This window comes from Lepisosteus platostomus, chromosome 12 (assembly GCF_059453375.1).
Source record: "Lepisosteus platostomus isolate fLepPlt1 chromosome 12, fLepPlt1.hap1, whole genome shotgun sequence".
NCBI lineage: Eukaryota > Metazoa > Chordata > Actinopteri > Semionotiformes > Lepisosteidae > Lepisosteus > Lepisosteus platostomus.
Window position 1 is genome coordinate 8,015,542 of NC_142622.1, and position 16,503 is coordinate 8,032,044.

The 16,503-nt window shown below is 39.9% G+C and overlaps 1 protein-coding gene and 1 long non-coding RNA gene across 2 annotated transcripts; one reads left to right on the forward strand and one right to left on the reverse strand.

The window, feature by feature from the left end:
* Window positions 1–620: 620 nt before the first annotated feature.
* Window positions 621–5,832, reverse strand: LOC148650995 (protein LRATD2-like). The gene is made up of 2 exons (XM_088600725.1): window positions 5,021–5,832; window positions 621–4,837 (listed from the first exon to the last, which is right to left on the reverse strand). Exon 2 carries the CDS (start codon window positions 4,599–4,601, stop codon window positions 3,783–3,785), a length of 819 nt encoding a protein of 272 aa, XP_088456851.1. The 5' UTR covers window positions 4,602–4,837; window positions 5,021–5,832; the 3' UTR covers window positions 621–3,782.
* A 15-nt stretch (window positions 5,833–5,847) lies between these two features.
* LOC148650996 (uncharacterized) lies at window positions 5,848–6,679 on the forward strand. The gene is made up of 2 exons (XR_015925631.1): window positions 5,848–5,932; window positions 6,459–6,679. It is a non-coding gene; the product is annotated as an uncharacterized LOC148650996 (long non-coding RNA).
* Window positions 6,680–16,503: the final 9,824 nt, after the last annotated feature.

A 16,503-nucleotide genomic window follows, 5' to 3' on the forward strand; every position in this document is an offset into this window, starting at 1 on the left:
GGTTTCTTGCAACTAGAGTAGCTGCCTGTTAGTTGCTTATGGAAACCTTATGCATTTCCGGACACTGATGCAATGCCACACAAAAAGAAATCAGGTATTATCTGTGGAGTACGTGCCAGGTTAATTTATACATCTATCAGCTAAATTGTATCATCAAGATGTTGCCAAAACATTGTGGCATTGTGCTGAGCAAAATAGATTGTTCTACAGGTTCTGCCTTTTAGATTCCAAATGTACTGTTCTTATGCATAATCGCAGAAAGCCGGGGAAGCCATTAGAGGAGGGAGACAGGGATCTGATGAGGACAAGTGAGATGCTGCAGTTACATCACTAGAATAGAATGTTGCATGAACGGGTCTTTTAAATCCATCAACACGATATTAAATATTTTTACTAATGAATCATGATCCCCAAATAATTTAATACATTTGAAAGGGCTTTGAACCTGTAGACAAGCACGAAAATGTTTTTAATATACACCTATTGATGTCATATTCCTCTTTAAAAGCTACTTACAATCAACAGTCTCTGAAAGCGGGTAACAGCAACATCACATGGCAAGTGCCAACCAGTACACACGGTTCACTGGAAAAATACAAACCATTAAATATCACAGGACAATCGTTTTATTAATTTATTTGGCTGATGATTTTATCCACAGTGACTTTGTACCCACCTACACAGCTGGGTATTTTGCTGGAGAGATCGGAGTGAACGAAGGCACAGCAGCTGTGTCTCCACCCAGGCAAACAGGGCCCAGAAGCTTGTGATTACAGGCCCAGAGCCCTGGCCACCCCTCCACACTGCTTGAGAGATCCGAACCTCTCTCACTGACCTTTAACAACTGCAATCATTTCACACTTCAGGTTTTAACACAGGTAACCAGATTGTTTTTGGTTAGTCATTAATCCCGTTTTAGTGCCAGCGGTAACAACTTAATTGTCTCAGTTTACTAAAGGCAGTTTCCCAGCATCACTCCTCTGTTTACTCGGTGACTTTTGATTATGGTTTCATAGAAATCAAATTCTTATTGTTTTCACAGGGCAACAATACTAAAATAAAAAAAAACAGATCTTGTTTTTAAGTCATGAAAGTATAAAAATATTCGAGCCTAGAACCCTTCTAAAAAGATAAAAAAACATCCTTCTGAATCAACCTCATCACTGATCGCATGGCCCTAAGAAGGAGAATAGCAGGGAACTGGAAGTTCAGGTTTCAGTCACTTCACTTTTCAGTCTATTCCCGTTACGGCAGCAAGAATATGCAAAGTTTGGTTCGGCTTCTTTAAATCATGCAGATTAATATAGTTTGTGGCCTGAATAGAGATGACCATTCATATTATTTAAAGCAATGTTGAAATATGTCACAACACCCTCTTACTTCAATATCAGTCCCCAGAGTGGCTTTTAAGATGTTTGCATCTCTGAAGACCTAACAATTAAGGAGCCTGCTGGCTTTTAATATGCAAGTTAAACACAGCTCTGTCAGGAGGTTCATCAGCTGAAATGAATCAAAATAACACCCAAACAAGTTCAGAATAACAGAGTGGAAACAGTTCAATACCCATTACCTTCTTCTGATTACGTTATGATAAGCTCTCCCAAAACTAAGCTCTTCAGAGCTGATTCTCAACACAATTGCATTAATCTTCCTGACATGTTTTAAACAAGAGATTTGAAGATGTAGCCAACTTTTTTCGTCTTTATTGCTTTATTGCTTTTACAAATATGTTGTCCAATGTTCAAGAGATGCACCCAAACAACTATTAAATTAAAAGCCCAATCTTGAGAATTAACCTCCAAGACCCTGGTTTTAGAGATTTTAAGGACACTTTTGCCCCCACATTGAAAAATCTTTTATATACAGTATATATATATATCAGTCATTTCATATTTGGGTCATATAACTTCTAGTTTAGATACTTTTGCAGCAAACTAAGTTAACAATCTATTTCTTAAATTTCAGAATGGTCTAAATGCAGAGTTCCCCTTTACTACCTCTTTAAAATGTTGACTTACAGTAGTAATAGTAATTCGGGTGCAAAAGGCCTTCAGCCTTTTTGTACCTTTTGCGCAGGTGCAAGTCACTGGTTGCTGAAGGCCAATGTACTCATTAATTTGGAGAATTATTGCTCTAGTTTTTGATAACAACAAAATGGAGAGGAGACCGGTAGTAGAAACAGAATATGAGCATTTGCTGAACAACACCACCAAATTAAAGTACGAACATTATATTTGCTAGACCATGACATGACTTTTACTCAGTGAAGTCAGTGGTTTTGCTCCTGGAGTAATGTAATAATATTAATACTCTGCGACAGAGGCTGAAGCATACTCAAGTACACGGACAGCCCTGAAGAGACCTTTGCCAACAGACTTTGACCGTCCAACTGTATTTAGAAGTTACTGAAAATAAAATCTATTTTACCGTTTGCAACTTTACCGTCTCTATTTTAAGCTCTGTCCCAGCTTTGCCTGCATGTAGGTGGCAGCTACTTAATTTTCACACGAACCTACTATTCCATTTGCAAGTCACATCAAAAGTAATGGTGCTCGCTAGTTATGTCCACATATAATTGGACTTGAAAGGGTGATTAAAAAATATACTGTTTGTTTAATTATATACAGTTATTTACGTATTGAGGAGAGATCTGCATTTCTTTAAACCAAGCGTGAAGCCAGAGATTATTCCCATTGTGATTCCATCGGAGCTTGAGCAAAGCTGTCCTGTAACACCTCTGTTACACAATCTTTTATGATATTATCACGATCTTCATTTTAGAAGGTGTTTTAAAAGGTACAGACATTTGAAAATTCAGCCTAAAGTTTTTTTTTTTACTTAAAGGTGTTATCAAGCATGTCTGCTCAAGCTACAGTATACTAAAGGTCATCTAACTGTCATGTATTAAAGTTAAGGTCTAACACTATACTTCAAACTGCTGGGGTTATTTTAATAAGGTTTTTAAATATTCATGTTGAAAATTCAAATTCTATTCATATGTATGAAAAACCATGCTCTTGTAGTCTCGTACACAAGAGATATTTTGAGCTGAAAAGCCACTTCACCTTTTATTAAGTTTTAATGTTATAAAACACTATAGATGTTGTATAAGGACATGAGCCTTAGGTCTCCTATTGTTTGGATGCCACTCAAATGAATGCACAGCTGGACTTACAGATTTTGTAAGTTAAAGCTGTGATATTATTGTCTCTTAACTGCAATTTGTAGTTAACATTTGCTTATGGTTCTACAGTACGTTCACTATGAAATGAACATACAACTGCCAATATATGAACTACTAGATATGTATTTTTCTTGAGCCAAAGTATGGATGATTATTACTCTTATACCTTTTCATTTTTAGCATGACAATAACATTGTGGTTATACCAAACAGAAAGCAAAAGTGAAAAATTTAAAAATAATCATTAACTCATTAGCATCGTGAAACAGTGTAAAATGTCCTGACTTCAAAGAGGGAAACTAAAGTCTGTGAAACGGGGGGAGGCAATGTGAACAGATAATTATTAATAGATAACAGTGAGTTTTATACTTTAACTACAGAAGTTCGTCTGCAATAAGCCTTCTCGTCCACTCGAGGTGTCCAAACCTGAAGTGTACAGGCCAGCACATTTTGGTTCAATACAGCCCAGTACAAAACTAGTTAAATCCGTAGCAAAACTAATCAGCTTTTTCCTTTCACGTGTGATTTGATACAACCTAACAGTGAGTTGCCCAAGGGGGCCATTATAGCGCCCCTGCCCAGTCGTCCGTTTTAATCCATCAGTTCCCATTGGGTTCAGTCCTGATCTCCTCCTCGCAGTTCAGGTGGTTCGCCAGCTCCTGAACCACGGCGGCCTTGCCGATCTGATCGTTCCTCCTCTTTTCCATGATCAAGTCTTCCAAACTCTGGAACTCCAGCATGTGGCTTTTTTTCTCGGACAGCTGGATTTTTAACCGGTAGGGCTGCTTGCCAATTCGGATCTCTCCCCCGATTTTGAACTCCCGCTTGCCAAATTTGCACCAGGCGGCGAAACACTCCGAGTTCCTCCAGCTGAGCTCCCGGTCCTTCGCTCCCACCTGCTCCATGGCGCTCTGCACCACCACGTCGGGGCTCAGGGGTTTGAATTTGTACACGTCGTTCACCACCCGGCCCCGTCTGCCCTGGCTGGCGTCCGTCAGGAAATCGTTCTTGATCTCAGCCCTGTGCAGATGAACCACCTGAAAGTCCCCCACGTACACAGCCCAGTGGGGATACTGGCTGGTCGCCACGAACTCCACCAGATCGCCCGGCTTGCACTTGTTCAGCAGATTTTCGGGGGAGTACGTCCCCATGTCCCCGGTCTTGGTGCTCTTGTCGTACACGCACTCGTCTCGGTAATAAATCGCACACTCCAGTTCGTTGCACTTGTCATACTGTTTCTCTTCCTGATTCGGGTCCGTGTCTGCTCCACCAACGTTATCATCCAGCTCGTCGTCATCCGCGGAAAAAATGTAGGACACCCCGATTCTGGGACCGTCTTCCGTATCCAAACCGTTCGGGTCCGCCGTCGGAACTTCTGCGTAACTTAAATGAGTCAGTTTTTCCACCTGATTCCCCATAACACTTCCACGAAGCCGGGCGTATTAGGAAGGGGAGAGACGATGTAATTCCACCTGTTAAAGCCAGGGGAATCGCAGCTATTGGAAAGGCAACACGTAACAGGACCTGGGCAAAACTAATTCCACGTTGCGACGGGGTATCAGTCCTTTCATGTTCAAAATAAAGCGGAGTGCGACACGGTCCCCCTTTTAAATAAAAAAAGAGCCGCTTTTTCCCCCCAAGATCAAGCTTTGGTCTGTGTCAGAGAGAGAGAGAGAAAATAGAAATTAGTGCTGAACTAAAAAGAAAAAATACAGGCAGCGTTTAATTAAAACTTTAAGGCTGGCCTATTTAGTACGGCCCAACCAGGTGTGTTACACCTGACGCAGCCCTTTGCTGCCAAAGTTGCAAAATCAAACGGAGCTGTTTTAAAACTTACCTTCAGCTGTTAATATTACATCGCTCAACATACACGCTGAAGGCGTGTTAAAATCCCAAATGGAGAGCGGCGGGAAATCAGTGGCTATCTTGTGTGTTTTTTTCCCCCGTGTACCTCTAATAAATTATTACAGCAGGGAAACAGGTACGGCTCGGCCGCTCTTGTGCAACTGCAGCTCCCAAGCAGATCTGAGCGAAACTCGCCTCGGCAGTAAATTACAAACTGCTCAGCCCTTAAAGCGACAGTAGGTTATTTTCTCCTCTTCGCTGTCTCGTCACAACTATGGTACTTTCCTCTGCCAGTACGCAAACCACTTGTTGTTTAATTGTTCAATACGCATCTTAACAAAAACACCCCCCCAATCAAATGTATTCAGAAATACAACAGTGCATTCCCTGCATCAGGTTTTCGACTCTGTTCGTCGAGGACACCAGAAAAATGCATTTGTTTCTTCCGAATTACCTATCCTTCAAAATATTTCCTCGAATAGGGCAAACTCCTCACCTGTCACCTATTTTTTTTTTAATGACGTGATTCGGATATAATGTTATCACCCTGCTATACATAACTGGTCGAGGGTGTACAGTAGGCAAACAAGCTTCCCAGCCGTGTTGCTAAAACCGATATCTGTATTCTTTCAAGACCAATTAAACAAAAACAACAACAAACGAGCTAGGTGTTTTGTAGCCGTTCTTGTATACAATTAGCATACTGTACTCTGAATCTGACACCCAGCACCGAAGCCAGTAACCTAACCTGTCTGATACTGGACGGTACGCGGTAGCCCCATTATGCAGCACATCAGAGGAAATGGGAAATTGCATCACTAACTGAACTTCAGGGAATCCAGAGTCGAATTTAACCAGAGCACTGTGGTTAACAGATTATCTTCTGAAGAGTGCCACAAAATAGGTAGGAAATTGACTCTGCTGTGAGGGTATGTGTGTGTTTGTCCTGTGTGTCGGTCGCGAATGGATTTTAAATAATTAAGCCCAACAATCATTCATTTATATTAGAATTAATATGTAAAATGATTTACTTATGTGGGGAGCAGTATTTATTTAGGTTTAAAGGCAGTTGTTTACAACCACTCGACTTTATATGTAAAACAAACATGTAAAATTACCCCTGAGTCACCGAATGAATTCTCACACCAAGAGAATGTAGTCTTGTGTAACTAGAACACCTTAAATACAAGATGCTGACAGAGCAGTCCTAACAATCTTTGCAATACCACTGGTAAGCAAGACATTTTTACAGAGAAAAACAAGATCTGAAAACTTTTTATATACTGGCCAGAACAGAAGCTTTAACATTAGGCTGCAGACACATTTCTAATATGGATTGCAGTTTTAGAAGACAAGTCTTTTAAATTGCAAATGAAGACACATCAACTGGCTGTAACAAGATGATACCTTGTCTTACTTGGGTTATGCAGTTCCCTAGCACGAAGACTGCATGAAGAAATCTTCAAGAGGACAAGTATTTAAGGACTTCAACTTACATTGCAGGACAAGTATTTAAATGTTTCCCCTTCATTGCAACAATCAGCAGGAGGATCGCAGGAGATCAGTTTAAAGAATTTCATCTTGCCTTTTTATTTTAATTACGTTTTTAATGGCCTGGTGGAAATAAATAAATGAGTCTATTAATGCTGAACTCACAACTTGTGTCCAATTTGTGTTAAAAGTGGTTCACTCTAAAAAGTTATCCTCAACTATAACTTTCTCTGGATGTGACCGTTTGTGGCACAGAAACACACTTCGAAATTAGCCTCGGCTACCTCAGTCTTGACAAGGTATCTGGGGTTTGTGTTTTATTATTGTATTCATGTTATAATTGCACAAGTCTCTATTAAATAAGTGAACAAATACAGGCAAGAAAATATTTCTATATTTATGATTTTATGCAAATATCTGCTGCTTATAAAGGACAATCAACAGCCTCCAGGAATTGTAGTAGGTGTTAGATTAAACTATTTCTGTAAAACGCCACACTGTATAGACAGTTGTGGAAAACATGACATGGCCTTCCTTTGAAATTTGTGTGCATGTGTTATGTCCTTTTTGTTGTTTTAATGTTGTTGTAAGTAAAATTGTTTTAAATGGTAAGGGGCTCATGTCCTAATGTGTGTGAATGATCTAGTCATCATACTTTCTGGGACATTATTTATAATAAGAAGGAGTAGAAGGGCTGTTTTTGTTTTTTTTCTTCACCTTTTTCTATCCTTCTATATCTCAGATAATACCCATTTGGTTAATCCTTTTTACACCATAAAGACATGAATCAGAAAATTATGTTTTTTGTGTTATTAACCTTGAACTCACACTCTGCATTTTTAACACGTAAAAAGCTTATCCTTTTCCTAAATTAAACACTCAGCTATTCGCAGTCACAAATATGACTAACATGCATAGAAAAAGCTTTCTAAATTTCAGTTATGAAACAGTGACGTCTTCTCAATAACTTTAAGGAAGCGTATTATTTAAAAGAGCAGTTTTTTCACCTGACTTATCTTGCTATGGTGTGTCCTATTTTAAATGCTTCTTTTCTTCTCCTTTTTTAATTATAGTTGCTAGCACAATTTATTTTTTAAAAGATTTGTCACAGCCAAGGGGTCACAGCACAATGAAAAAACTTTATCAGTATTAGTACAGCTTAGCAAAAGTAATGCTAATAAACATATTTGGCATGGAGCAAAGGTTTAAAGCTATCCTCTAAGATAAAGAACATCCAAGCCGGGCAGTGTCAGATGTATAATCTAGATCTATTTCATATTGCAAATAAATTCAAATTTAGAATAACACATTTAAATGTTCATGTCTCTTGCTTTGTGTTTGCTCATGACAGGTTTCTCTGACATGGTTATTAAAATTTCTGCCAGTTGCCAGTGAGGTCTGGCAGTGAGCTGTCATTTAAGCAAAGGTGAAGTTCAGAGAAGTCCTTGTTTGCACCTGTGGAAATGAGGCTCCTGCCGTTCTTGAGTGTGTTTTTTATGCCTCTTCCACTCCAGCTTCTCATTCGTAACTGCAAGTTCAGGCAGTCTTAGGCTGGGGCCATTCCTCCTAGCCTCGAAAGAGAATCGTGACCTGAACCTAAAGGTCTGAATATTCCTGCCGTGTGTGAGACTCCAAATCCCTGAACCTAAAGCCTGAAAATAGTACGGATTCCTAGGTGAATTCAAGAACATCGATTGCTTTCAACAAACATTTTCCTTAAAACCTCTTTCTTAAACCACAAATCGCATGATGTTCATCCTGATGTAAAACGTTGTAACAGCTGATGCCTATTTGCTTGATTTTTTTAATTTAACAGCATCCCTTTCAACTCAAAGAACACACCTGTGCAAATTACTAATATTTATTATTATACTTGCATTAATTGAGCAGTACAGCCTTAGCAATTATACATATTGGACTGGATAACAAAGAGCTGTGTGAAAGTGATGTCTGTCTATGATGATACACTGCAGAAGACAATGGAAATTGCAGAAAAAGGCTGGTAGTACAGTACCTCCAATATCACATATTGTTTGTTAATAAAGGAATTCATTTAATAAATGACCCGCGGTCACTTTTTCTTGCTGACAAATATCCAGGCTCATTCCTGTTTCTGAGAAAAAATGACGATCCAGAGTTCTGGAATTGCTTTCTGGATTGTGTGACCATCTTGTCACTTCTGATAGGCTTCTGCATTCATTTTTCAGCTGCGATGAAACAGTGTCGCTAGTTATGGTCTAAGGCAGTGGTTCCCCGTCCTGCTGCTGGTGACCCACACACCGGTTGGGTTTTGATCCGGTCGAGCCCTCAGTGACACAATCAAGCCCTTCGTTGACTTAAAGATAATACAATTAATTTGAACTATTTGTTCCCAGTTCTTAAGCACGTCAGAGTTTTAACTGTTGTATTCTGTGAGTGAAATACCATTCCAAACTCTTGACTAGAAACAAATGCAAATATTTGAATGAAGGAACTTCTTCGATCGATTAAGGCTTCAGTTATCTAAAGGATGGTGAGCTGGAATGAAAACCAGCAGGTTTTGAAAACCACCAGGATTTGAATCCAGTCTTGGCCCTGGAAGGTTGCAATTTTCAAGCTAACTCAACTCTAAATGAACTTAATCACCTAATTATAGGCTTAATTGGACCAATTAAATGACCTCTCTCAGCTCTTCAGGTGCGACGCTTTGAAAGAGTCTTAGGTGTCCAGTAGACACACCAGGCCTGCCAGACCAGGACTTTACAACCCTGGTGTAGCCTGGTGTGGCTTCTTGATGAAATCACCCCACTAATTTGAAAATCATCTCCTGGCAAGGTTCTGTACAAGTTCACTAGAACTGGCAGCTAGTAAAATAAAAGTGTAAATTAACTTGCCAAAGCTAGGTCACAAAAGCTCCTGATATGATTGTTAGTTCCATTTACAGTTATAAATAAAAACTCTTTTAAATCTAAAAATACATTTGAAAACATTTTTAATCACTTGAAGCTAACATAAAGTATCCTTATTTATACAGTATTTCTGAGATAATATTCCCAAACAGACCCGTGATGCTTTAAAACAGGGGTTTCCAAACCTCGTCCTGCAGGGCCTCAGTCCTTCAGGTTTTCATCCTGCACAAAACTCAACATTTCCACAAAGTATTGGCTTCATTAGAGTCGTTGACCAGCTTTCCCACCCTTTTTTGGTGCTGCTGATTTGAAAGGAATGCAACCTTCCAGAACTGGAGCTGGTGAACCCTTCTTCTGGAGGAATGTACTTTTTAAAAGACAAATCTTGAAATAAAGTTCGAACTCTGCCCTGATTTAACAGTATTAACCATAGAGTCTTCGGTTTTCAGTTGTTTATCACTAGTTCTATGATTGTCTTTAGTTGCAGAGGATTTTTTTCCTTTCATTGAGTTACTGTTTCAGTGGTGAAGCGTGTAGTTTACGGTAAATGTCTCCCGCAGAAATTGTGTGGGTTGTGAAGTGGGGAGAATTCAGCTTTCACAGCCTTGAAAAACAGTAAGATCATGAGTACACATGAAACCTTGAACATATTATTTTGCTGGTACTGTTTTAATCTGCAGCAGAACCACTTCACATATTAGACATTAGAGGGCCGAATGTAGAAGAAACTGTAAAAACCTTTTAATGACGCAGTCACTCTGAATCTATTCAAACACAATTTTTTTGTATTATTATCATGGAGATATTCCAGCAGACAAGAACGCATACTTAACTAACAATGCTACAAGCCCTACTTTCAGATTTGATCTTGTCTGGGCCTAACCACAGTACTGTTATAACTACTGCAGTCATTAAAGGTAACCTTTTCTCCCTATTTAAGCAAGAAAAGAATCTTCAGAGAAGCATTTATTCTTTTCCACTCCACGTTACCGAAACGCACTACGATCGCCCCACATCTGTTGTACTTCAGGTTGTCTGTCTAATTAATGTACAAAGCGAGACACGTCGTATTCTGTGTGAGGACCAGCCTGCTGAAGTCACCAAGCTGTGCCCATGTTTTTGCATTTGCAGGAAATATATTAAAATGCATAGCCTGTCAAGGGGAGTAGCACACCCACACCATGTAGTTTTTTAATTTTATATGGAGGAAATGACTCATTATGGTAAAAAAAAAACGTTAAAGAAAAGGCAAACACGAAGTATACCTTCTTCTCCTGCAAGAATGTAATAGGCTTCCATTCCACTTCTGGTGAGACACTCCTGTTGCTAATACCAACCAAACAGCATTCTGTAAACATTGAGTGTGTGCTTTTCAGTCTTCCATGTCACACTGTGGTGTTTGTTTTTATTCCATTTTTTAAATTTTGCTTTGTGGCATCTTAATAAAAAGAGACCAGGCTGGTTCAATTTGAATTCCTCAGAATTCAGTTTTGTCCCCTTGCCTTCCATTTATTATAAGAGTTTCTTAGTCGTCTGGGACTCGGAAGTAACTTTAAGCAAAGCCTGCATTAAAGTAAAACAAGGTTTGTTGGTACTGTTGGTTGCGTATGACTCACAACAAGTACCAACAGATGTCTTGTATCTTATTTATTATTTAACTCAGACGTTCAGTAATCTTAAATGGAAACGATTGCTGGGAAATGAGAACAGCGTAGTCAGGCGATCAGTGTGAGTCCGCAGCAATCACAACTGGGATCAGGATTGCAGTTGGTAAAAAAAGCACTGCCTCGTTGGAGAGTTAAAGATTAAATAAGAATGTAAAGCTTGACATTTCACGTGCAAAGAATTTTCATACCTGTGCTTATATTGGGGATTTATATGCTGGAAATGCTTTCTACTCTTAATTTGAAAGAATTAACTCCGTAAACCTTATAAACCTACACCAATCTGATGCATGAAGAAATCTTTAATGGCAAATCCCTTGCTCCTGATGAGTAGTGATTCTTGAAGAGATGTCTCCTATGACCTGATAAAGCCTCCCCTCTATACACAATTTAAAAGTTCTGAAAAATAAAACTTCCTGAAACGGCAGAGCAGGCTTGTGGAAGAAATAATAGTTAATACACTTAAAACACAAAAAGATAAAAACATTAGTTCATCGAAAAGCAATAGTTCCTTTCAGCACGACTACGCACCCCTGATATGACTTCAGGGGGTTACAGTTTCTTATCCAAGGAGGTTAGCTCGGCATTTCTGACAGTATCATTATAATGCAAGGTTCTTATTTTTCATCATTTTTTTGTAGTTGTGGATTTAGGAATATGCACAAAATGTTAGGATTTAGGGAACCTTGCTTTCAACAGAGTCATGCAAGAATATACTGTATCGCAGGCCAAATAGAAATCCAGGACAGTTTGTAACAGGCCTAGATCAGACTGCAATCACAAATCAGATGAAGAATATTGAATCTAAAAAAAAATCCCAAAAAGCAGACTCATTTTTTTATAAGGGCTACAGTACGTTTAAAGCTTTGAGGGTTTTGAGATCCAGTTATTTGTGGGTTAGATCTATGGGATCAGAGTCAGGTTTAAACACAGGGAAATGCTCTGTGGTGATTATTGTACAAGAAGCCAGCACTCTGCTCATCACGTATTAAAGCTCTTGTCGTTTCTCTGCCAGATTACCTCAGTTTAAAATTTCTCTGTCTGTGGACCTCATCTTAATCCGCTACAGAGCCCCAGCCTCATCCACCATGTGCGTGGTACTGTGACACCACCAGTGAAAATGAAGACTGAGACCAAGAGAGACATTGTACCACTTCATAGCCATTCTATACCAAAGATTAGCTTCACATTCAAAGTAGCACACAGTAATAAGGGGATTGCAACTTTAAAAAAATATGCTGCACACAAAGTGTGTGCTTAATCCTTCTTACTAAATAGCCTATTAAGGTTATAATCCTGTTTCATTATGCAAGTCAAAGCATCCATTTAAATCCTTTTAAGCTCTGATGGTGTGTCATGTTAGCAACACTTGTTGTGTACAGTAGGCCTGATCATGTAGGTCTGTTCAACAGTAGAAAATCATTAACTCACATTTAAATAAAGTGGTCTTAAATGTTACTTTCAAGGTCAACCTTTCAGTTTAAAAACTACAGAGAGCAGAAAAAATGCCATGTTCATTGCCCATTAAATTATTAGGAGAAGCATATTTTCAGAATCCATTTTTACATGACATGAACAAAGACGATTATGGATTCATAAGCTGAAATCAAACATTTAAAAAATGTCTATAATAAAGATAAGACACTAATCCTTATCTTTTATTTTTTTTCCCATACTGGTTTGGAAACGTTTGTAAACTCACCACATCCTAAAGTGCAACTAATAGATGATCTACTTGAACAATTTGCCTTCATCATCTCACAGGCAGGAGAGGAAGAAGCAGAAGACACACCTGAGTCAAGGAATGGCCCAACTGTACAGGAAAGGGTCAACACGTGCACATTAAACCTGCAGGCCAGATCAGCCTAAAATGAAAATGAACCATATGTACAGTATGGGTTCCATTAACCATAGATTACCCCACTTACTATGAAGTCTGTACTTCATAATAAGTGTACCTCAAGATGTTAGGACCTTTTATCCTAGAAGGCATCTGTACTGAGCATTCTGGCGCACAATGGCTGCCGTCACATCATCCAGGTGGATGCTGCACATTGGTGGTGGTGGAGGGGATCCCCATTACCTGGAAAGCGCTTTGAGTGGAGTGTCCAGAAAAGCGCTATATACAGTAAGTGTAAGCAATTATTAATTCTTCTTATTATTATTACTTTTGAATTTGGCCAATAAATTAGTGCTAGTTTACTTTTGGAAGGGTGTTCCATGTGTGCCTGGCAAGTTGTTCGAGGTATCCAGTCTCTCTTCGGGGAATGTCTGAATGTGTAAGTCATGTCAACTACGGCTTCTCAGTGAGGCTGTCTGGCCCGTCATGGAATTTAACGATTTGACCCCTAAACAACATTACCCACGCTACGAAAAGTTTAAAAAGCACCAGTATATACTTCTATTTTTGTGTTTCTTATAAATAAAAATACCTCAGTACAATTTGGGTTAGACAGTGATTAGTACTTCTCTAATATTTGGACTTTTCTGAGAAACTTTTATGACGGGACATAATTGCATTAACCCCACAACAGAGATTCTCTTTTCAGGATTAGCCCCCCCCCGCGGTTCCATTTTGTAAAATTGTTTGCAATGTTTATGAATAAAAATGTCATCATTTTCAGGCATATAAATTTAATAAAATAAGAGTGCATGGTTTTTGACAGGAAAAAATAAGTAAAGAAGTATGACTAAATTCTTCCTAAATGTCTATGCAAAAAAGTAACATTTATCTAGGGTATGTTGTTGCTGCAAGACCTGGGACCTGGAAACCATGAACAGGGACTTCAGTCCCTCACAGCGCCATGCCTCCACCCCTACTTCATCGGCTACCTCAAGATGTTAGGACCTTTTATCCTAGAGCTGTTCAATCCCTGGCTTGAGTTGGCCTCAAACCTTTGGCTAACCTGAAGATAGTTCCAGTCCCCACTGCTACAAACTACAAACTCGACGAATGCGTTTTTATTTTTAAAATCAATATTGCTGTTTTGTCATTGCTTTCAACGTCATCTAAGTGACTAATACATACCGAGAGGCATTTAAAAACACAGCAAACGCTACTGGTTTTAATACTCATTGGTTGGGTTTTCAATGCCTATTGGGATACAGCAGAAATTAAAGTGAACATTTCATGCAACTTTGATTATGACAAAAATACATTTAAAGCACATTTTTGCCCGCAGTAACACTGTTAGGAAAACCGCGGCTGTTGACTCACTCTACTTCCAATCCAAAGAAATAAGCCCCCGTGTAAATCTGAAGCCAGCACAATGTTTCATAAGCTCTCGTGAATGTCTAATTCTTCCTCTGAAAAGAGTTGCCAGTGTGGTTCACTGCAGGTAAACACAATAAATTCACCACAGAGTGCTTTTGTTTCAGACTGTTGTGCTTTGGTTACATAAGAAGAATTTTAAGCAGCTAATAATATGCCCCTTAAGACCTCCGTCTCGGTGGATTTCAAGGGACTGTACCCGTTCAATACACGCACGTATCTCTTTGTGTTAGGCACTGCAACGCCAGCCCATGCAAATCACACAGGCTGTAAAGAGTATCTGCTCTCGGGAGGTTATTATCTGATGATCACAAGTCCCCTGCTGGCGGTGGGGGCTGTAATGATGCGCTCAGACGGCCAGGGGGTGTAAATCTTCGTCGGTGCGTCACGGAGGCAAGGATTAGCCCCCGATGCAAACCAGGCAGGAAAGGACAGCGGGCTCGGCGGCTTCATTACGGCGCACAGCGGCAAGCCTGGGAGGGCTGCGCCCAGCAGGGACCCCGGCGAGGCGCGCATATGACCGCCACATTGTCTGACCACAATCGGTCAATAATGAAACACTTACGAAGCGCAGAACTTCAAACACTCCGCCATGCAAACTGTGATCAACTAAAAGTAGCCGGTGGGTTATTAATTGCCAGCATTAGCTGTTCTGTCACCGTGTGTTACCAATCCATTGCTTTCAGTTATCGTCCAAAATGTGATACCCACCCTGTCTAAAAAACAACTACTTATGACAGTCTACTATCATTTAAATAGACACGTTTTAAACTCAGTAGGGTTAGAATTGAAAAGACCCAAGTGTGTGTGCAGTTTCCTATCTGTGTTTAGTGCACACTTAGGGATTATCTTGTGTACAAGAAGGCTAAAAAGGCTGCTGTTCTTTAATGGTAATTGAAAAGTGCCAAAATCTTCTTCATCAAATCTGAAATGGTCCCGGCATGATGTCTCCCAGCAGATGGCTGTGCTTGTGGTTAAATCTTAATCATGCCACGGATACTGTACGCTGTTCACGCCTTGCCTTCGTTTTCCAAAGGGATCTTAAGACAGCAGGCTGATTATCCACAGATCAGTGAGGTCAGGGATCTGGTACCGCAGTTAAGCGGGGTGAACAAAGGGAAATCAGGCAGATTCTAAGCTATCAGAGCAGCTAAATACAAGAGAGATGCTGCTCGGAGGGGAGGCGCACCCAGGCCCTGTTGTCAAGAGGCTGCAACATGCCACCCACTCTAGACAGTAGCTACAGTACAACCTCAGGCACAAGTTCCTCTCCAGCAATAGAAAAACCTGGTTCGAATCCCATTACCTCAGGCTATGTTTCAGTAAAATCCCCTTAATCTGATCAAATTGAGGGGTTTGTGAGAGCTTGCCGGGAAGTCGGGAGAACCCTAGTGTTTTGGACATGATGAGTGTGCGGCTCTTTAGAGCAGACTGCTCGGTTGGCTAAGGAAGGCACATTTTAATGCGTCACCGCTAATATGGCGAGCAACACACAACTCTGCACTGGTCTCAGGGTATATAATTTTAAAAACAGCAATGGCACTTGCTTATTTATGCTGCTGGGCTTTCATCCCTCATTCAATATAGGTATATAGTACATGGCACTGTATATACAGTTTATGGTATACAGCTTCCATTAATCGTTTTGTGAAACAGTTATACCTATAAAATGTACATCAATGTGGACAGTTAAATTTGGGCTGTTTTTGTTGCTTTCACAGAAGAGAGAAAAAGGCCGGACCTCTGGAAGACAACCACCAAATGTGGACCAAATACATTTTTCCCCCCAGCCCTCTGCATTAAGCACAGCGCACACAACTGCTTCAGTGCACAATTTTCATGCCACATTAATAAAGTGCAGTCGTCTGCCCCCTGGACAAAAGAGCAACGCAAAAGATTTAACACTTTGTATCCGGTCCCTACTGTGTTTGACTGACATCTAGTGGAGTGTTAGAGAGCAATGAAGTACAGTATGCCCATTCTGTATGTAGCTCTTCCTTTTGCATTCTGATTTCTTCTTGGTTTCATATTGTATCACACTTGAGAGTGCTCTGCTCTCTCCCTTTCTTCTTTAAACTTAAGTTCCCTTTAAGAACTCCACAAACACTCTATCCCTAATGAATAATTACTGCTCAAGGGAGTGCGGCTCATTCGTCACTAT

Excerpts from the sequence above, each read along its gene's own strand:
- LOC148650995 (XM_088600725.1), bottom strand. The coding sequence starts at position 4,601 with ATGGGGAATCAGGTGGAAAAACTGACTCATTTAAGTTACGCAGAAGTT.